General features: G+C 40.1%; 1 protein-coding gene across 3 annotated transcripts in view; it reads right to left on the reverse strand.

The window, feature by feature from the left end:
• CUNH3orf67 (chromosome unknown C3orf67 homolog) overlaps positions 1 to 23,559 on the reverse strand; it is a 215,966-nt gene that overhangs the window by 50,738 nt on the left and 141,669 nt on the right. For all 3 annotated transcript variants that reach the window (XM_027863912.1, XM_027863911.1, XM_027863913.1), the window contains 2 exons: positions 22,997 to 23,200; positions 1,190 to 1,251 (listed from right to left, as the gene is read on the reverse strand). In XM_027863912.1, the coding sequence (XP_027719713.1) occupies positions 1,190 to 1,251; positions 22,997 to 23,200 (266 nt within the window). The remainder of the gene's footprint in view (positions 1 to 1,189; positions 1,252 to 22,996; positions 23,201 to 23,559) is intronic.

A 23,559-nucleotide genomic window follows, 5' to 3' on the forward strand; every position in this document is an offset into this window, starting at 1 on the left:
TGAGCAGACAGCAGCAGAGGCTGGGCAGGGGCCTTGGAGAGCATCTTTAAGCCCCTCAATTTACAGAAAAAGAAACCAATCTCCAAAGACAGTACTGGCTGGCTCAAAGTCTCCCTCCCAGCTAGGGGTGCAGGAAAGCCCAGAACCTGGGCTCCATCCCCCATTTCACTCTGCCACTCCCCTCTACTCCAATGTCATTAATTTAGGATCTATGCTCTTTGGGAGGAAAGGTGGTTTACCCTTGCATCATCTAGAAAAATAACATATTGCTCATAAAATTAAATTTCTTTTTTCTGGTTTTAACTTGCATAGGTGAACTCTTGGTCTGGGGACTCCCTCCACCAACGCAGACTGGCAATTCCTATGTAATTCCCATGTCTCAGAGAGTTGTCTGGACATGCTGAGGCTTTTATTAGATTAGTAAAGAGTCGAGATGTAAATTCAAGTCCTGATTCCAAGAGTGGTCCTCTGCCCTCTCTAGGAAATGAATGACATAAGCAAACTGGCAGGAAAAACATTTATTCTAAAGAAATTAAGTTGCCTAGGAGTCCTTCAGAAACAGCTATTTATAAGGAAAGGCCAATGTTGGCAGACACTAATTCCATATCCTTCTTATCTACTGATTATATTAGATAAGTTTATGGATCTTATTAATAAGACAAATAGCTTTGTTGAGTAACTTCTGTAACTGAAAGTAATACAAGTTCATTTATTTTTAAGGTGTCTAATTCAGACTTTGCTTTCTCCAAATTGTCTGATCCTTACCAGCTATGGGATTTCTCTGCTCTGAGCCTCAGTTTCATCATACAGAATATGGGAACAATAATACTTAAAATGTTATGAAAAAGGACTTTGTAAACTTGAAAACAGTATGTCCACATAAGTCATGAATAATAATAGTGAGTTTTTATTAAATTATCCAATGTTTCTTTATAAATCTGAGAGGGTTTTAAAAATAGTGGTATTTGTACCAAAGAAATTATGAAATATGAAATGGTTATTTAAATTCACAGAAGTAAACTTTAAATACTTTAAGGTTTTAGAAAAACAATTTTAAAATACAATGAATTACCATTTGCCAATTAAAAGTAAAAGTCATGATTAGCATTTATTCCCAAGAAAAAACAGATAGGACAAAGTCCAAGTCAATCTTACACTCTTGCCATTAGGAGAGCTGATGATTGCTTACCGAGGATTAGAAGGAGAAGGAGGATCCATTTCCTTCTGATAGTGACGTCCTTGATTGACAGGCTGCAAAAGATAGCGAAAAGAATACTTAGAAAATAGCGCTGCAAATGTTTTACTTGAAAAAGTGCTGCTCTTAGGCACATACTGCACCTTAGAATTCATCATCTAGCTCCTCAAATCTGTCTCAGTTTATCAACTGGTTGACTGACACTGGGTCAGTTCAGCTGCTCTGGGGCGGCCCACCTTACGAGAGGAAGTCTGGAGACGGGGCTGCATCCTCTGCCTGACTTTCTTTTGAAAGTCCTTCCAGTTGTCTAGCTTTGAAAACTTTGTGTCCTTTTTGGCTCTACACTCCCCCTCTCTCAACACCCAGTCCTTGACTAGATCCCTTCTACATCTCCGTCTGAATCTCTTGGCTGCCCCTGCTAGTATCTAGTGTAGGCCCTAACAACTTTTTCTCTGGGTTACTGAGATAACCCTGGAGCTGGTCTCCTTGTCTCTAGGTTCTCTCTCTCCCTACTTCCTTTCCATACATATTCTACAGCAATCTTCTTAAAAAAAATTTTTATTTTACCCCCAAATACCTGTAAAAACAATTTCTAACATTCTTTAAAACAATTTGAGTTCCAAATTCTCTTCCTTCTTACCCTCCCCCCTCACTGAGATGGCAGGCAATTTGGTATAGGTGATACATGTACAGCCATGCAAAACATATTTCCTATTAGTCATGTTGTGAAAGAAAACACAGACAAAAAAACAAGAAAAATAAAGTAAGTGAGAAAAAGTATGGTTCAATCTGCATTCATATGCCATCAGTTCTTTATCTGGAGATGGATTGTCTCGGGTCACCGCATTGCTGAGAACAGCACCGTACGATATTAGTTACCGTGTACAATGCTCTCCTGGTTCTGCTCATTTCACTTTGCATCGGTTCATGTAAATCTTTCCAGGTTTTTCTGAGAGCATCCTGCTCATCATTTCTTACAGCACAAGAATATTCCTTCACAGTCATATACTACAATTTGTTCGGCCAGTCCCCAATGGATTCCCTCAGTTTCCAAGTCTTTGCCAACACAAAATGCACTGTTATGCATTAGTGTTCCAGTTTTTCCACATCCCTTCCAACATTTGTCATTTTCCTTTTCTATTATATCAGTCAATCTAATAGGTGTGGGGTGGTACTTCAGAGTTGTTTTAATTTGCATTTCTCTAATCAATAGTGATTTGGAGCATTTTTTTCATACGCCTATGGATAGCTTTTATTATTTTGTCTGAAAACTGCCTATTCATATCCTTTGACCATTTATCAATTGGGGACTGGATCTTATTTTTATAAATTTGACTCAGTTCTCGATATATTTGAGAAATGAGGCCTTTTTCAGAGGCTTGCTGTCAATTTTTTTTTCACAGCTATGATTACAAATTGTGTATTTCCCTCCATCCCATTTCCCACTATATATCCTACTCTCCCTCTCTTTTCACCCTGTCCATTCTCAAAAATGTTTTGCTTTTGCCTCCTCTAATCCACTCTCCCTTCTATCACCCCCCCCACTCACCTTCTCATATCCCCTTCCCCATCTACTTTCCTGTAGGGTAGGATAGGTTTCTACACCCAAATGAGTGTGTATGATAATCTTTCTTTAAGCCAGTTCTGATGAGAGTAAGGTTCAAGCACTCCTTTCACCCCACCTCCCCCATTTTCTCCTCCACCATAAAAGCTCTTTTTGTACCTCTTTTATGTGAGATAATTTGCCCCATTCTATCTTTCCCTTTCCCCTTCTCCTAGTGCATTCCTCTTTCTCACCCCTTAATTTTATTTTTTAGGTAATCATCTCATCATATTCACCTCTCACCCATGTCCTCTGTCTAAATATATTCCTTCTAGCCACCCTAATAATGATAAAGTTTTTAGGAGTTACAAATACCATCTTCTCATGTAGGAATATAAAGTTTAACCATATTGAATCCCTTATGAATTTTCTTTCCTATTTACATCCTTTGGTTGAGTCCTGTATTTGAAAGCCAGGTTTTCTATTCAGCTCTGGTCTTTTCATCAGAAGTATCTGAAAGTCCTCTATTTCACTGATCCATTTTATCCCCCTGAAGAATTATACTCAGTTTTGCTGCGTTGTAATCCTAGCTCCTTTGCCCTCCAGAATATCATATTCCAAGCCCGTTGATCCTTTAATGTAGAAGCTGCTAAATCCTGTGTTATTTTGACTGTAGTGCCATAATATTTGAATTGTTTCTTTCTGCTGCTTGGAATATTTTCTCCTTGACCTGAGAACTCTGGAATTTGGTTATAATATTCCAGGGAGTTTTCATTTTGGGATCTCTTTCATGAGGTGATTGGTGGATTCTTTCAATTTCTATTTTACTTTCTGGTTCTAGGATAACAGGGTAGCTTTCTTTGATAATTTCTTAAAATACAACGTCTAGGCTCTCTTTTTTTTTTTTGATCATGGCTTTCAGGTAGCCCAATAATTCTTAAATTAACTCTCCTGGATCCAGGTCAGTTGTTTTTCCGAAGAGATAGTTTACATTTTCTTCTATTTTTTTCATTCTTTTGATTTTGTTCGATTCTTTCTTGATGTCTGATGGAGTCATTATCTTCCACCTGACCAATTTTAATTTTTAAGTAATTATTTTCTTCATTGAGCTTTTCTACCTCTTTTTCTATTTGGCCAAGTCTACTTCTTAAGGAGTTCTTTTCTTCTATGAATTTTTGTAAATCTTTTTCCATGTGGCCATTCTGCTTTTTAAGGAGTTCTTCTCTTCGATGGATTTCTGTGCTTCTTTTACCATTTAACCTATTTTACTTTTTAAGGTGTTAATTTCTTTAGTTTTTTTGTGTGTCTCCATAACCAAGCTGATGACTCTTCTTTTCATGACTTTCTTATATCACTCTCATTCTTTTCCCAATTTTCCTTCTTCTTTTCTTATTTGATTTCTAAATTCCTTTTTAAGCTCTTCCAGGAATCTTTTTGGGTCTGAGACCAATTTATATTTTTCTTTGAGACTTTGGATGTAAGAGTTTTGACTTCGTTGTTTTCGTCTGAGTTTTTGATCTTCCCTGTCACCACAGTAACTTTCTATGGTCAGGGTCTTTTTTTGTTGTTTGCTCATTTTTCTAACCTCTTTCTTGACTTTTATTTAGGTTAAAATTAGACTCTACTCCCTGGTGGAGGGAGTATTGTCCCAAGCCTCAGGTATTTTGTCCAGCTGTTTTCAGAGCGAGTTGTGCCTGTCTGTAAGTTTTCAGTTCTTCCAAGGTGGGATGATCTAAGGGGAGGTATGTTTACGTCTGTCCTCGACTGTCTCTGGTCTGTGAGTGACCACATGCACTCTTTCCCTCCCTGAAACTGTGACCAGGGTCCCTTCTCCCCTGCCATGACAAGTTCTGGGGTACTAGTGCTCCTCCTCACCCTGGGACTATGACCCAGATCTGGGTATGGGTGATGCCACACAGTCCTGTACCCAGTCCCAACAAAGGGACCCCCGTAATCTCCTTCTGACTAGCTCTCCAACCCCCTGTTTGTGGGCTGAGAGTTCTGGAAGCTGTTGCTGCTTCTGCTGATTTAGTCACCCTCAAGGCCTGCTGCTTGTTTGCTGGGCCTTGGACTGTGCTGGCACATACGGCAGTGAACTGTCTTACACTTTCACCCTGGTACAACAGACCTTTCCTGCCAACCTTCTAAGCTATCTTGGGATGGAAAATTTGAGAGCATCCTGCTCATCATTCCTTATAGCACAAGAATATTTGTTCACAGTCATATACTAAAATTTGTTCGGCCAGTCCCCAATGGATTCCCTCAGTTTCCAATTCTCTGCCAACACAAAATGCACTTTTATTTGCATTAGTGTCCCAGTTTTTTCACATCTCCTCCAACATTTGTCATTTTCCTTTTCTGTCATACCAGTCAATCTTAGAGGTGTGGGGTGGTGCTTCAGAGTTGTATTAATTTGCATTTCTCTAATGAATAGTGATTTGGAGCACTTTTTGTGGGTTCTGCCACTCTAGAATTTGTTTTGAGGTGCTATTTAAAAATCTTCAATGTCTCCCCATTTCCTGTGAAATTCTTTTGTCATTCAAGGCCTGACCTAATTTAGTTTTGATCTACTTTTCTGGAATGGTATTCACCCATTTTTATGCTTTATGGATCACTTGCTATACCTAGAACATGATCACTATCGGGGGGAGGGGTAAGGTGAGGCATTAAACACAAAAGAATGGGATATGGGGTACCATGACTGACGTACAGAAAGAAGGCCAGTTTGGCTTGACAGAAGATTACTGGAAGGGGAGTAATGTCTAACATTATTGGGAAGGCAGTTTAGGGTCAGACCGTGATGGTCTTTAAAAAGTCAAACCAAGGCACTTATATTTGATCCTACAAGCAACAGGGAGTCACTTAGGGGTGACATGGTCAAACTTACACTTCAGGAAAACTCCTTAAGAAGTTGTGTTTAGGATGGCCAATCAGGTGATTGCAGTAGTCCAGGTGAGAGACAATGAGGGCCTGAAGGACACCACATATGCACATATGCACATTCTAACTCATTTGTGAAGTCTTTCCTGGAAGTGGTAGAAATGATCTTTCTTCTGACATCCCAAAACACTCCACTTCCCCCTTTAATCCACTGTTAAAGTTTTCTTGTGTACATGTGTTTTATCTCCCTACCAAACATCTTAAACATATGGGCTGGTTTAAGTGCCAAATTCAAATAAAAAAAGGATTCCTACAGGCCACATATTGACTTGGGAAACCCACAAGCTAACATTATCTATGTAGTATTGTCATTTTATCTATTTTGTTAAACACCTTCCAATTACATTTTAATCTGGTTCAGCAGCACTAGAGAGTTTCATAGGGATTCCCAAGAGTTTGACACCTCTGCCCTGGACCCCTGGTGGTCCCCAAGATGCTCTATGAGGTCAAAACTATTTTCAAAATAATATGATGGCATTTTGATTTCTAATACAGTAAATATCAATAGATGTAACGCACCTAAGCAAAAGCTCTCTGGGAGAGTACTCAATGCTTTTTAAGAGTATGAAGGGGCCCCGAGACCAAAGCGTTTGAGAACCACACCCTAATTTTGAGTTTGGGAACTGTGACTTACATCTTGGCACTTGTAGTTCACAGGGACAAACATGGACCCTTCAAAACTGAGAGTGATTTGAGACTGTCAAGATTCTTGAGCTGATTCATGCCTTGGTATTCTTAAGGAGACACAGAATTGTGAAAGACAGACTGGGTGGAAGCAAGGAGACCTATGCCAAGAAGCACAGCAGTAGCAGGACTGCAATGGAGTCAACTTTCCCACCCACATCCAGGCCTTAATGAGCTAAGAGGAAAGAACAGGACAACAAGCAAAATGAGAAAGAAAATTTAGGGCTGAGGAGCAGTGGAAGAGGGGCAGCTTGAGGAAGGCCACTGCCATCTTGGAAGAGAAGCCTCAGGCTGTCCCCATCTTCTCTTCAAGGACTGAGGAAGTTCTACGACAAGATCTGCTTTTCCCTGAAGTATTTCTCCCAGTATCTATACTGAGCATGATCTGCTCAGTTATCTACCCAAACATTTAGAGTAACTTGATTTGCCTAAACCATAAAGAAGCTAAGAATTATTTCTAGATAAATATAAGTTCAAGTTAGGACAGACAGCCAAACTTCTGCCTAACTGTCCAAATTTTATGAGATTTCCCAAGTGGGGGGCTCTACACTCCTGTTGTTTTACTTCTAACTTTTCATTTAATATAAATTTCACAAAGCAGACGAGAAGGGGACCATGTGGACTTGACGGGTCATTATATTGCCCCAGGCGACAAACCCAGGGCTCATCATTTAAACAGACTGATGAACTCTCCAGACACAAAGGGGCTAGGAAGGGGAATGGTGATGAGATCAGTGGCCCACTGCACCCTCCAAAGCAACACCCACAACCACCAGGGTCCTCTACAGTAAAGTCGGTAGAGACACACAGACACACAGAAATGAAAAACGTGTCCAAAGACAAACGTTTCAGTTACCAGATGTAGGCAGACGATGCGAAGGTCCCTCAGTATGGCTGCTGGCATATTTAGATTTTAATGCCGCTCCTCTCCTGAAGTCATTCCCCAGTGACCCAACTTGGCTAGATTTCGAGGCTCATCACCACAGCAGGCCATTGAGCCACGATATTTTTAACCACACATCACAGTCATTTAAGGTATAGAAGAGTTGAGATCTGAGTTGGTGGAGGCTACTCTACTGAAATTATGGATCCACAATACATGATATTAGATGATTCTATGGTATTTATACCAAAATTCTAGGTGTGGCAAGGTATTTGAAAGCACCATCAGACACGGTAGACTCAAAGACCCAGATAAACATTTGTGCCTCAGTTTGAGTAATTTCTCTAGGATAAGTCCTCTGTGAGCTAGTAGGGATTACAGTGACTGCTCTCTGAAAAGTAGGCATTAGCCCTGAGTGGATGACTGAGCACTGAATACTGATCAGTGAATTAAAAAAGGATATTCCATAAAAAACATCTGGTACTGTAGAGTCTGATCACACAGGCTAATCTTCATGCCTTGGTCTATTTTTTATAAGAAGGTGGATGCCAAGATCACCTCGAGCCCCAATCAGTCATTCAATCTTCTTCTCTTAAGGTTAATAATGGGGTAACACACCTCAACATTGATAAAATGTTGCCTCTCACAACATCCTCATTCTAGGAACAATGTAATAAACACTTGTTCACCATTATTGCTGTAGCTATTCAATCATCCCCCATATAAAAATCCACAGTCACAATCATCTAAAGACTGCAATCAGGTGAGTGTATCTCACACTCCACCCAAAAGGCTTAGAAATTAAATTATTGGGTGACTAGAGGAGGGCTTCTTAAACTTTTCCCACTTGTGACCCCTTCAGCACTTCTCAAACTGTGGGTTGCAACCTAGAGGACCACTGGACCACAGTACCCAAAGGAGCCTTGTCTACTGTAGGGCCACAGAACTTTATAGCTGGAAGAGCCCTTAGGGCACATTTAGTCCACTCCTCGCCTTACATATGAAGGAACTGATGCCTGGAGAGTGGAAATGATTTGCACTCAGGGTCAGACCAGGATCTAAATGTGCTCTTGACCTCAAAGAGTCCTATGCTTGTTCCTTTACATCATAATGCAGTGACTGGTACATAATGGCACGTAATTCACATTATGAATAGATAGGGCTTAGATGTATTAAGGACACAAATGATACAAGTTCTTTGCAGTGAATCCTTTCCCTTTATTATTTCTTTGACTATCTCTATTAAATTCAGGGGCTCTTAACCTGGGTCCATGAACTTAGTTTTTGGATAGTTTGATAACTGTATTTCAATAGAACTGGTTTCTGTTGTAATCCTTACTACTTTATTTTAAAGACATTTCTCTGAGAAGGGGTTCACAGAATTCACCAGACTGTGAAAGGGAGTTCACGACAGAAAAAAGGCTAAGAAGCCCTCCTTTAAATGAAATTGAATATCCGATCTTAGCACCCCAGTCCCTTAATCCGAACAAGGTATCACGTACCACGAGTGAATTTAAATGTATACAGGCCACCAGGATCAAGGCATCACAAAGCAATGCCAACAAAACAAACACAATGGCCAGGAGGATAGTAGGGAGAAGAACCCTAAAATCTGGTTTTATGGTTGCGTAAGTAGTTATGTGATTAAGGTTTTATTATTTCTCGGGGGAAAAAAAAGAGAAATTAGGTCAAGAAAAGGGCATAACTTATTCCTGGAATAAGGAATAAGGGCTGGTTCAGGATTACTCTACCATAGATAAACATGTTGGGGTTCGCTGCTCAGTCCTTGGCTACACATGTATGTTTTACATGATGGAGCAGCCACCTACTGTCTTGAGAAAGGCCCGCAATTCATTTTTGGCTCACTGTCTGGAAGACTTCGTGATATTCAGCCAAAATGCCCATTTTCTTAATTTTGTCCCATTAATTGTATTTATACTCCCTGGTGCCAGACCAAAGAATTCTTTTCTTTCCCTCAGCCATGCGAGCATTTGGAGACTTCTATCATGCCTTTTGCAGAATGTTCATCTAGCTATGTTACCAAGAACATTCTCTCTTAATTTTTTTGTGAATTTTTTTCCTTCTAGTAATTGTTATTTAAAAATAAAACAAGACAATAATAAGTAATAAAAACGCCAAGGCTGAGATTGCCATTAAATATTCAAATCCTTATTAATATTTCAAATTGTCAAATTCAAACAGAATGGGGGGCCGTAATTTTTACATAAGGATGCCTGCAGAAGGCAAACAGACTCAGAAAACCCCATATTAACATTATCTATATTCTATTCTATTTTTATTTATTTTGCTAAATATTTCCTGATTATATCTTAATCTGGTTCGGGCTCAGGCTGCACTAGGGAGTATTATGGGCTATGTGACTGACACTTCTGATCTAATATCCATCTTTATAACTAATACTTTGTATTATTAAAAAAACTTTATAAAGTTATAAGAGCTATTATAATTTGTGACGAATATTTTCTATTAAGGACAATTAGGTGGTGCAGTGAATAGAGCTCCAGGCCTGGAGTCAGGAAGACTCATGTTCCTGAGTTCAAACCTCACCTCAGATGCTTACTGTGTGACCCTGGGCAAGTCACTTGATCCTGTTTGCCTCAGTTCCTCATCTGTAAAATGAGTTGGAGAAGGAAATGGCAAACCACTCCACTATCTTTGCCAAGAAAACCCCAAATGGGGTCATAAAGAGTTAGACACGACTGAAAATGACTGAACAACAAACTTTGTATTGAAATGGAATCACAGAATTTCAGAGTTGGAAGAGACAGCTGTCATCTGTTCTGAAACATATCCAACAAAAAGGCATCTAGCCTAGTCAATACTTTTAAGTTAAGTAATGGAGCTTAGAAGGACGGGGAAGAACTGAAATTTGGTCTAAGAGAGATTTTTACCTTGAGTCTTAAACACTGATTTATATTAGGAAACTTTTATATCAGCAAACTGATGGCCTCAGTTTCTGCAACTGTAAAATGGAGATAATAAAAGCATTTACCTACCAGAGTTGTTGTGAAGATCAAATGAGATAATATTTATAAAGTGCTTAGAATAGTGCCTGGCACATAGTAGGTGCTTAATAAATCCTTCCTTCCTAGACACACACACACACACACACACTCACAGAGTGGTTAATTTCATGGATACCAGTTTCCTTTCTAATGAAAAGTCTCTCTAACCTTAATATGATAATCAAATTCGTGATAACAAGGAACGGTCATACACTTTCTAAAAGGTAATTTTGAGAAACCTCAGCTCTAGGAACTTGGCTTTGACAGGCAAAGAGTGCCCACTGAACCAATTTCTACTGAAGACAGAATATTATTTCCTTCAGCTTAAGTCAGGGTTAAAGGGTCCTAATGGTTTTAAACGGTTTATTGAAACTGGTAACCAGCGGCCCAGTTGATCATCATAGCACGCATTCTTATCTGTCAGTGGACAGTTTTCTGTGTCCATGCTATGAAGAACATGCAGAACCAGATAGAACTGTGAGGCTGTTTGTGTGGGTGCTTCTTCCACTGATGTTGACCACAATCCTTGGTGCCATTTTCCTACATGCTGAAGGCCTCCCTCTTGATTTTTTAGTATTTCAAGAATAGCAATGGGTTAAACAATCAGTTCTGTCCCTCTCTCATCTCTCTTTCAGGCTATGTGAATTATTCACTTCCATTTTCCAGTCATTCATTTCCTTGATAATGTTTTACATGTCATTTCATGTGTCACTGGCAACATGGCTGCTTACATCCACCACGCATCACCTTCTCATATCCCTTAAAGTTATTTGTCATTTTAGTTCTTCTGAAATTGTGATGTGCTGTGATTTGTAGCTTTAAAGAACCTGTGGGAAAGTATGTGATACGCTTGGGTACTCTGGGATCTCTACCCCCCCCCCCCCAATTCAACAGCTATATTCTGAAATATTTCAGTTTCTCCAATTCAATCTGCCCTGAATTTATTCTCCTATTCAGTTCCTGGTCTGGTTCATTATTCACCTGCAAAGCTTGTCCAAATCCTAAGCATTGATAAAACTCTTCGGATGGGCTACCCATCTGGTGTCATGTCATAATCTGGGCAATAAGTATTTGTTCATCCACTTTGTTTTTTCCAACACGGATGGTCAGAAAAATCACTTTTCCATTAGTGTACCTTTCACTAAGGAGATGATAGTGTTCTGAGGGTTCCAAGCAAACAGTACAAGGTCATTTCATTTGTGAACTATTTTGATAACCTTACCATTAGGTAAACTTTGAAATGTCTGTCTCTCCCTCCCCCCCCTTTTCTCTCCATCTATATGTATGTAGCCCCATGAAATAGGAATGTATGCATACACATATAGGGCAAAGACTTCCTTTCATTTGATACTAGGGCAGGAGCCATGATAAAGAGACATAAGCCAAGTAATAAGCAATAAGTAAAACATTTTTTAAAAATGTTGATTTTATAGTCATTTAGATAACAGAAACAAGGGGGTACGGCCTTAGAATTATTACACTAACAACAATAACAGCTGATGTCATTTATATAGTAGAATGCTATATAAAGCACTGTATAAATATTTTTTGCATTTGAAACTCTAATGACTCTGTGAGAAAAGGCACTACAGTTATTATTTCTCATCCTCTCTTGCAGATGAAGAAACTGAGGCACAGGGAGGTTAAATGAGTTGCCTATGGTGACAGAGCTAATAAGTGGGTAGGATCTGATCCAAGGTCCTCCTGGTTCCAAGTAGAGGATTTCATCTACTCCACTGCCCTACTGCTCATAACTACTGTAGCCCAACATCCTGAAGGGAATCTGCCATTGGAATAACATGATCATTGCTTCAGTTCTCAAAGAGTAAAACTAACACCTTCCATCTCAGTTCAAGGCACAAAAGTACAAACAACGAATGGCAGACACGCATTTGCGATGCACATTGATTTACAACTTATAGGTTTTCACTGACATATCCAGATATTTATATTTAAATTAATCAAGTTTTGCCATTTAACCAGAGATGGCAGAAATAGAATTAAGTAACAGACTAAAAAAGAAACAGTTTTCTGTTTGAGGTGTTGACTGAATTTAAACCAACCGCTAAAGCAACTTGCATAGTTCAACAGTTTCTCTGACAGCACAGATATTACACTAACTATAAAATACAGTTTTTAGTCTATCATTTTTATAGTTGCATAAGAACATCTGTTCATCTGATTTATCTGTAGCTTAGCAAAATCAACTCTCTTTTTAGTCCTGGACAATTTTTTAAACCTCATTAAAGCTCAAAAGTAGTGAACAATTAATGAACCTGAATATAAAGGGAGGAATGCAATCCTAAATTAGCCATAAAGAGTCAAAGACCAAGTGCTAGCATGTAACATGCACACAGCCAGAAGGTCACCACAGAAAATGCAAGTGTGCTATGCTAGGTGAGAGACAATCAACAAATGGTACAGCAAAGATGAGAAGCTCAACAAAAGCATCCTCTGGGTGGCGCTGTTGCTATGCACAAGTCCCAAGGAAACGGTCTTTGCACCAATGAATGGCCATTGAGACTACAGAGCTCTGCTTTTGGAAAAGGGTGGGAGGGACTTTAAGAAAGGGCTCTAAAGAATGTTACTAAAAATGCTAACATGTAACAAGACAAAGGAAATTTTTGCGTGTGTGTCTGTGTGTGTGTGTGTGTGTGTGTGTGTGTGTGTGTTGTTAAGTAAAACTCATTAAAAAATGGCAATAACACTCCAAGGTTGTTAGTTAGGATTGTAAATAATTTTTCAAATACCTTCCCCATATGCTAATCAATTGACTAAATTCAATTTGTGAAATTGGTCTTATTTTTCTCCAAAATTCCATTCAAGGGAGTGATTCAATGCGATATGTAGATGAAAGTACCATGTCACTTCTTCCCTGAACTGAAGGCACAAATGAGTTCTTTATTAGGTTGAGCAATTGCTTAACTTGGATGAATGAATGATTGCCTTGTGACAATCTTTGCTTACACAGCATATATGCCAAGCATTAAGCGATGATTATCTTAGACTAGAGCAATAATGTTTTGTCTCATGATTTATTTGCCACGTAATAACGTTCTAAATCTATGAATGAATGAAAAAGCACTGAGACACAAACAGAAAAGCAAGTTCCTGCTCTCAAGGAGCTCATAGTCTAACAGGGAAAGTTACCGCCCAATGATGATAAGGTTCCGAGGGGGCAGATACATAATCATTTTCCCAAATTAGAATGTAAGCAGTTTATCCTTGTTTAGTCCCTTATAATTGTTGGTTCATGTTTGCTTTCTCTTAACTCCCAACTTTGAATTTCAAAGTTTCTATCTATGCAGCTCTGTTCTTTGCATCAATGCTTGGAAATCCTCTATGCCAATCAAAGTTGAAACATTATGAAATGCAAAATGGATAATTTTGATTATATTAAATTAAAAAGTTTCTGCACAAACAAAACCAATGCAATCAAGATTATAAGGGAAACAGAAAGCTGGGAAACAATTTTTACAGCCAGTGTCTCTGATAAAGGCCTCATTTCTAAAATATATAGAGGACTGAGTCAAATCTATAAGAATAAAATTTCTCAAATGATAAATTGGTCAAAGGATATGAACAGGCAGTTTTCAGATGAAGAAATTAAAGTTATCTACAGCCATATGAAAAAATGCTCTAAATCACTATTGATTGGAGAAATGCAAATTAAAACAATGCTGAGGTACCACACCACACCTATCAGATTGACCAACATGATAAAACAGGAAAATGATAAATGTTGGAGGAGATGTGGGAACATTTATTTATTTATACATTGTTGGTGGAGTTGGGAATTGAACCAACCATTCTGGAGAACACTCTGGAACTATCCCCAAAGAGCTATAAAACTGTACATACCCTTTGATCCAGTAACACTATTAGGTCTGTATCCCAAAGATATCATAAAGAAGGGAAAAGGACCCACATATATAATATATATATATATATATATATTTATACCAATCAAAGTTCAATACACACCCTTTCCCCCACCCCTTTTGATTATACTCAGTTTTCCCAGCTTTATCCTGGGTTCTAAGTCTATATCTTTTATCTTCTGGAATATTGTATTCTAAGCTTTCACTTCTTTAGAAAGGCGTCTGTGTGTCATCATGTGTGATTCTGACTGTGACTTCTCAGTACTTTTTTTTTTTTTCTGGCTGCTTGTAGCATTTTTTTTTTTTTTTTGACCTTAAATCTCTGGATTTTGGCTATCCTGTTCCCAGGAGTTTCACTTTGGAGTTTCTTTCAGGAGGTGCCCAGTGGATTCTTTCTATTTTCATACTGCCCCCTGGTTCTAAGAGATCTAGGCAGTTTTCTTTTATGATTTTTTTTTTTTTTGGTCATGGCTTTCAGGACATCCAGGTCAGTTGTTTTTGCTATTAGATATTTTACATGTTTTCCCCCTATTTTTTCAGTCTTTAGATTTTGCTTTAATATTTCTTGCTGTGTCATGGAGTCACTGCATCTATTTGGTTTATTCTAATTTTCAGGGAGTTTTATTGCTTTGGTAAGGTTTTGCACCTCTTTTTTATTATTTAAGTTTTCAACATTCACTTCCACAAGATTTTGAGTTCCAATTTTTCCCCCTCTCGCATTTGTCCCCACTCCAAGACGACGTGCATTCTGAATACCCCTTCCCCTAATCTAACCTCCCTTCTATCACTACCCCCACCCCATCCTCTTCCCCTTCTATTTTCCTGTAGGGCAGGATAGATTTCTACATCCCATTGCCTGTATATCTTATTTCCCAGTTACATGTGAAAACAATTTTTAACATTTATTTTTAAAACTTTGGGTTCCAAATTTTCACCCTTCCTCCCTCCCCACTCACCCTAAGAAGGCAAGCAACTCTGATACAGGTTATACATGTGTAGTCATGCAAAACATTTCCATAGTAGTCATGTTGTGAAAAACTAACTATATTTCCTTTCATCCTATTCTGTCCCCTGTTTATTCTATTCTCTCTTTAAACTCTGTTCCTCCTCAGAAGTGTTTGCTTCTGATTACCCCCTTCCCCAATCTGCCCTCCCTTCCATCATCCCCTCCCCTTATCCTTTTCCCTCTATTTCCCTGTAGGGTAAGATAGATTTCCATATCCAATTGAGTGTGAATGTTATTCCCTCCTTAAGCCAAATCTGATGAGAATAAGATTCACTCATTCCCTCTGACCTTCCCCCGTGTCCCCTCCACTGTAAAAGCTTTTTCTTGTCTGTTTAATGTGAGATAATTTTACCCCATTCTACCGCTCCCTTTCTCCTTCTCCTAGTATAATTCTCTCACCCCTTAATTTTACTTTTTAGATATCACCCCTTCATCTTCAACCCACCCTGTGCCCCCTATCTTATCTATCTTTCTTTCTATCTATCTACATATAATTTTTTCCCCTCCAACTATCCTAATACTGACAAAGGTCTCATGAGTTATAAATATCATCTTTCCAGGTAGGAATGTAAACAGTTCAACTTTAATAAGTCCCTTATGATTTCTCTTTCCTGTTTACTTTTTCATGCTTCTCTTGAGTCTTGTATTTGAAAGTCAAATTTTCTATTCAGCTCTGGTCTTTTCATCAAGAATGTTTGAAAGTCCTCTATTTCACTGAACGTCAATTTTTCCCCTGAAGGATTACATTCAGTTTTGCTGGGGAGGTGATTCTTGGTTTTAATCCTATCTCCTTTGACCTCTGAAATATTATATTCCAAGCCCTATGGTCCCTTAATGTAGAAGCTGCTAAATCTTGTGTTATCCTGATTGTGTTTCCACAATACTTGAATTGTTTCTTTCTGGCTGCTTGTAATATTTTCTCCTTGACCTGGGAACTCTGGAATTTGGCTATAATATTCCTAGGAGTTTTCCTTTGGGGATTTCTTTCTGTAGGTGATTGGTGGATTCTTTCAATTTCTATTTTACCCCCTGGTTCTAGAATATCAGGGCAATTTTCCTTGATAATTTCTTAAAAGATGATGTCTAGGCTCTTTTTTTTAATCATGGCTTTCAGGTAGTCCAATAATTTCTAAATTATCTCTCCTGGATCTATTTTCCAGGTCAGTTGTTTTTCCAATGAGATATTTCGCATTGCCTTCTATTTTTTTTGTTCTTTTGGTTTTCTTTTACAATGTCTTGATTTCTCATAAATTCACTAGCTTCCATTTGCTCCATTCTAATTTTTAAGCAAATATTTTCTTCAGTGAGTTTTTGGACTTCTTTTTCCATTTGCCCAATTTTGTTTTTTAGGGCATACTTCTCCTCATTGGTTTTTTGGACTTCTTTTGCCATTTGCGTTAGGATGTTTTTTAAGGTGTTATTTTCTTCAGTATTTTTTTGGGTCTCCTTTAGCATCACTCTCAGTTTTTCCTCTACTTCTCTTACTTGCTTCTCAAAATCCTTTTTGAGCTCTTCCCTGGCCTGGGACCAATTCATATTTTTCTTGGAGGCTTTGGATGTAGGAGCTTTGACTTTGTTGTCTCCTTCTGGTTGTATATTTTGATCTTCTTTGTCTCCAAAGAAAGATTCTATGATCTGACTTTTTTTTTGCGCAGTTTGCTCATGATCCCAGCCAATTACTTGAGATATAAACTCTTTGTTAAGGTAGGGGTCTGCTTCCAGTGTGGAGATGTACTGTCCGAAGCTTTGGGGGTTTTGTGCAGCTGTTTTCAGAGATGTTTCTAGGGACCTGTAAATTTTCAGTTCTTCCAAAGTGGTAATGATCAAGGGAGAAGTGTTTACTCCTTTCCTGGCCTGGGCTCTGGTCTATGAGTGACCACAAGCATTCTTTTCTATCTTGGAACTGTGAAGAGGATTCCCTCTCCACCGCCACTACAAGCTCCACCACCCCAGGATCACCACCCAGAACTGTGACTCAGATCCAAGCACAGGCAAAGCAAGAAAATCCTGCCTCAGCACCAGCAAAGAGATCCCTGTAATCCCCCTCTTATCAGTCACTTGATTCCCACCTCTGTCTGTGGGCCAAGAGCTCTGGAAGCAGTCGTCACCCTGAGGTTGCACCAGGATTGGGGTCGGACTGAGCTCCTCTATCACCTCGGTCAGACAGACTTTTCCTACTGACCTTCTACATTATCTTTGGCATTTGTATGAGAAGTCTGGAAACCACCACAGCGACCCTTGATTTAATCTCCTGAGGACTGCTCCAGGTTCGCTGAGGCCTGGTTTTTGCCTGTGTGGCCCACACTGAACTGCACCTCTCTCCCAGCCTGGCACAATAGACCTTTCCAATCAACCATCCAGGTTGTCTTGGCCTGGACATTTGTTTCGCTCTGTCTTTTTGTGGGTTCTGCTGCTCTAGAATTTGTTTAGAGCCATTTTTTATAGGTATTTGGAGGGGTTTGGGGGAGAGCTCAAGCAAGTCACTACTTCCACTCCACCATCTTGGCTCCACCCCTGGATTTGTGCCTCTTGAACCAAGCTCTTAATTCCCTTCTTTCTCATATGTCTCATTTCTTTTCCATTTTTTTTCCCATGCTCTAATTTCATTTATATAAAACATTTTAAACTCTTACTTCTCTTTTACAAGAATTCAATTTGAATTTGTGCCCAAGCTGTGTTTTTCTTTGAGGCTTTGCTTATAGATGTCTTAGAATCACTCTTCTGGTTGGTACCTTGAGGGTCCCTGTTGCCATAAATATTTTAATACGGGATTCTTTTTTTTTGTTGTTTGCCCATTCTTCTAGTCTACTTTATGGCTTCAGATTTTATGCCAGGTCCAGGCTCTGTGCACTTAAGAGGGAATTTTTGGGAGGGTCTTACTGCTACTTTATTGGAGTACTTGTAAATCCAGGATCTCAGAGACAGCTCAGTCTGGGGACCTGCAAATTTTCAGTGCTCTCAAAATGGTACAATCTAGGGGCAGCTAGGTGGCGCAGTGGATAGACCACCGGCCCTGAAGTCAGGAGGACATGTGTTCAAATCCAGTCTCAGACCAAACGCTTGATACTTGCTAGCTGTGTGATCCTGGGCAACTCACTTAACCCCAACTGCCTTAAAAAAAATGGTATGATCAAGGGCAAAGTCTGATCACTGTATAGCCTTCTCTTCTATCTTCTCCCCATTCCCCATACCTTCATCCCCATCTGAGCTCTGTAAGTTCCTGACCTGGGCTCGGGTCTGAGCAACATGCCTCTGGGGTTCTCCTGGTTGGAGTTCCAGTGGACTGTTGCTGGACTCAGTCACTATGAGGCAGCTATTTTTCCTTGACACTTGGATTCAAGTCCTGCTTCCAACACAGTGTGTGTGTGTGTGACCCTGGGTAAGTCACTGAGACTCTCGGTGGCATAGGCAACTTTCAAAGGTTACGGATTGCAGAGGAGTTGCTCTAACACATCAGCAGGGGTTCAGAATGACAGATCTACAGGTTCCCTATGGTTTGGGATTCCTATCCTTGTCATTCTATTGCAGGCTTCAGACTGGACTGGAGACTGAATAGGAAATCATGCTCCGCTCCTGGGGTCAGAACCACGAGGCTTCTGAACTTGCTCCTCGCTCGGTTTAAAGCCCAGGGCTTGTGATCTCTGCTCACCCTGGACTGCCACTCATGGCTCCTCAGTCAGCCTTAGAGCTGTGATCCAGGACTAGGTAGTGCGCAAAGCAGCTGCAGGCCTGTGTAAGGCTGGGCTCCTCTTAGATGGATTTGTAGCCTCTTTTGTCCTTGATGCACTGCTCCCCCTGTGCTGGAATGCCCCATACGGGTGTGCCTGGCTAGACCCCGCGATCTCCAGGGTACACAGATTTCTCTGCCTGTCTCCCAGTGTGGATTTGGCCTCAACAAATGACTGTCATTTTTTTCTTGGATGTCCCAATAAGGACTCAGTCCAGTACATTTCCTAAATCTTTTTTGAGATATTGTGAGTTTGGGTTGGGGGGAAGGAAGCTCAGTTATACTTCTTCCTGATATTCTACCTGCCATCACATTAGAATGATTATTATAAGAAATCTTGTCCTTTAATTGCTCTTTAAAAAAACTCTGAGTTAACAGGGTTTGATTTTTCTACTGATGTCAATCAAAATTGCTCAAAATTCTAAATTCATTTAAAAATCCATTAGAAGTCTCTTACTACTCCTTTCCCCAGGCTGTCATGAGTGCCACTAAACAGAAACTGAACAAAACTGATTACTTGAAACCTGATTTTCACAGAAGTTGCAAAGCATTATTTTAATTGAATTTCCTTACAAGTTGAAATGCTGAAAAATTTGTCTATCAAAGTCTAACGGGTTTCCCAGGGGGCTTGATGTACTTAGAGATGCCCACAAAAGACAATTTGCAACAAGAATAATGACTACATTAATTATATTAATTGAGAACTTTACAAGTGTATCTAAACACACTTTAATTTATACATATTACTCTGAATTATACTGCTAATAATGAAAACAGGGCATTTCTCCGTCTCCTTTTGGGACTTTCTTTGTTATGAGTCATCTTCTATCTTTGGAAAGGACTCACTCTTTCCAGTTTCCGCCAAAGTCCCTTATTCAAGGCCCAACTTAGGTGACATCTTCTCCACCTCTCCCTATTCAAGTTGTTCACAGCACCTTTCTGGGACTTCCGTATGCAGGTCCTGTCCTCAGAGCTCATGAACGGAGGACCGTATCACTTCAATCTTTGAACCAACAAGGGCTCGTCCTGTGCCTCGCACAGAGCAGCTGTTTCGTAAACATCTAATTGCATCGCTTGGGAAGCTGGGAAGCCCAAGTCCTGCGGAGGCTGTGGACTCTGCAAGAGAGGCAGCGTTTTATTTTGTGTGGGCTTGTCCGTTTTCAGACTAGAATGTGTGAAGTCATTACGGAAAATACGATAAACCAAGCTTGACCTGCCCAAGTCACTGCTTCTCTGCTGATCACCGGACCATCTCAAGAGTTAGATCTTTATTCTGGGAGTATATTGAAGCTGTTTGGAATTTGAGCAGCGTGGGGGGAAAAACAACAACGACGACAACACAAATGCACACTCTTGGAGCGCCTGATAAGTGTTCATGGACTGATTTTTAAATATGGTTGAAGTGTTACTTTTGAATAGCACAGTGTGGAAGAGTATGGACAGAGGGCAGCTCCAGGAGTCAGGAAGACCTGGATTCAGTCCTGCCTCTGACCTATATTGCCTGTAGGATGCTGGGCAAGTCACTGGACCACTCAGGGGCTCAGGCAACTCCTGAATATCAGAAGTTGTAGAGGAGTAGCCCCGCTGCCTCAGCAGACGGAACTTCTACACTGAGAGGTCTGTATACCAATGAAGTCACAGGGCCAGACAAAGGGGAAAAAAACAAACCACCCAGAAGTGCCCATAACTAGATGACAAGAATTCCTGTGATGACTATTCTTCCTTTTCTCTAGAGGACTTAATATTACAAACATAATTACTGTGTTACTTTCCTTCATAGCTCAAAGCAATTATAGACACTATCTCATTACCCCATACCATGTCACTGCCCTGAAGCTAGTGATGAGCTCTTAGATGACTCCCCTTCCAATGCTCCTCCACTGTGGCTCTCTTAGTGAAATTTGGACCATATCTATAGATCGCTGTATTTAGGCCTTACACAAAGAACAAGGTGCAGAGTTTGCTACTGCCTTTTTGCATTCTAGACCACAGAGACCTGATTTCCGAAGACTCTGAATCTGATGCAATGACAAATGTACCTTCTGAGATCAAAGGTAAGGCCTTAAATTTTTTTCTTTGTGTAACAATGGACTATTTCCAATCGTCTCATTCTATCCAAAAGACATATATGTGATTAGAAACAACAGCAGCAGCACCAGGGAGAGGAAGGCACTCATGCGGTCCACCCTCCCTCAGTTCCCCGCCCGCCAGAGAACAGAGCTGGGATGCGGAGAACACAGTATCCAAGGCAACAAGCAGTCTGGCTCTTTCAGGGCATAAATAATCCTGACTTTAGCTCCTCCTTTATTTTGTCACTCTCTGAGCGGCTCCACAAAGAGAATTTATCAGAGTCCACAGTTTCCTTTCTAGAGGCTTAAATTGCTTTTGTGCAATGCTTTTATAAGGCAAAACTTCAATTCTGTTGCAAATTATATTTGCAACTCTCAGGAGTTGCCTTTGTTACTCGCTGCTCCAGCCCCAATCTCCACATCCTGGTTCCATGCAGCGCATGACTATTCAGTGGAATATAGGTCTGTCTGAGGCAGCAAGAGTCCGAATCTCTCTCCTCTAATGACAGCATAACTAACAGAAGGGAACGCCACCATGGGGAAAGCCAGAAAACCCAATGAAGGAGTCACTTCACTTCACCTCCAATCCTCCCATCCTTCCACTTTTGAGATCTCCTCCGCCTATTCCAGCCCTGCCTCCCTCCCCTGAAAGCCAAGAGCCCTCCCGGCCTGCTCGAGGCATTTGGCAATCAATCCCATGCTGGCCTGGGTCAGCTCTCGGGCTGCTGGAGGGAACTGAGAGCTATTTTCTGAATGATTATTTAATACATCATAATGACAGGGTACGGGACCTGGACCCCAAAAAACGTGACCCAGCTCCTGAACATTCCCACACAGCCCCACCGAGATACTCAATAATCCTTCATGGAGGCTCTGACACAGCCCCGATCTTCAACTCTCTACTACTTTTGACCCAGCCCAGTCTTTCATTGTCCGTTACCTCCAGGTCACCCCAGGTTATTAGCCTCTCCTTGATCCCATCCAAATCTCCCCACAAACCTTTTCCCTATAAAAAAAGTCAGCCTTGTCGCTACCAAGTGCCCTGATCCTTAAAATCCCACCCGCTTCTATTGCCAACATGATAAACCTTGTCTCTGACTGAAAGAAGGCTTGATTAGTCAAATTCTTTTGAGGCAGATCTGTGCCCTTTGTCCTTGCATTTTGGGGTTCATAGCACCTCTACACCATAACGATGTGTCTACTGACTGTCTCTCCAACCAGACTATCAGTTCCTTGAGGGCACGTTTTAAAACTATGTACAATATTAAAGCTCTCCACAACTGTCTCCAGCTTATCTTTAAATATTTCCCAATTACATGTAAAACAGGTTTTATTATTTATTATTTTTAATTTTAATTAATTTAAGCTAGTTTATTATTAACCTATTAATTAATAAAATTAATTTAATTATTATCATTTTTTAAATTAGTTTTGAGCTCCAAATTCTCACCCTCCTGTCCTACCCTCCTCCTTGAGAAAGTGAGCAATATGATACTGATTACACATGGGAAGTCAGCTTACATTTCCAGGCTGATTCACGTTATTTCCTCTCACATACCCTTTGGTACAGCCACCAGCCTGGCCTACCTCCTGCTCTCCATTTACTATGCTTTGGTTTTTCTCCTACCTGCTCTCCCTCCTCACCTCTGCCTCTTAGAATCTGGCCATGTCCCTTCAAAGCTCAGCTCAAATGACACTTCCTATAGGTGACCTTTCTTGATGCCTCCCAAGTAGAAGAAATCTCTTCCCACCACTGAATTCCCTTGCATACATCTTGTATTTACTTAATTGTGGACCAACTGTTTCCTTGCAAGTAAGCACTCAGAGGGCAGGAATTGTTCCTTCTTGTATTTTGTCTCCAGTCGGCACTTAATAAAAACTCACTGAACTGAGTATATCCTATACCTCTGAACAATTAATAAATGATTGTGAATAAGACAGTGAAAAAACATGGACTCAGCTGGTAAACACCCTCTTTTGGCTCTGACTTTCTGAGTTATGGCACTGAAAAACAATGATGGAGAAAGAACATTTTGACTCACTGGTGGCAGGCAGGAGTTCCACGTGGTGGTATCGTCACTGCTGCTACTGATGCTGACGTTACAATTGTCAACCTGAGATGCACTCAGACCATGAGAGGCCCCGACATCTTCCAGTTCTTCAATCTGTTGCCTTCTCATGCTGGCCAGCATCTGCAGCTCAGATTCACTCATCTGGCTTGGCTGGTAGTTTGTCCAGTCATATTCCTTACCAAAAAAAAAAAAAAGAGAGAGAGAGAGAGAGAGAGAGAGAGAAAGGGAAGGGAGGACAGAGGGAAAGGGAGGAGAGAGAGAAAGAGAAATTGAGAAAACAGAAAATACAATGTGGCTTAGTTTCAAATTAAATTAATCACCAACAAACAAATGGCTCAAATCACATGAAATAGTGTACACAAAGTGCTTTGTAAGTCTTAAAGCATTCAATAAAAATAAATTACCATCATTTCTTCAAACAAAAAACTTACTGAACACCATTTTTCTTTTTCTGTGGAGAATATAAGCCCATCTCACAAGTTTCACACAAACAGAAACATAAAAATTGTGAAAGGGGCAGTATGAATGAGGAA

Source organism: Vombatus ursinus, unplaced genomic scaffold, assembly GCF_900497805.2.
Source record: "Vombatus ursinus unplaced genomic scaffold, bare-nosed wombat genome assembly UNPS02014773.1, whole genome shotgun sequence".
Taxonomy (NCBI): Eukaryota; Metazoa; Chordata; class Mammalia; order Diprotodontia; family Vombatidae; genus Vombatus; species Vombatus ursinus.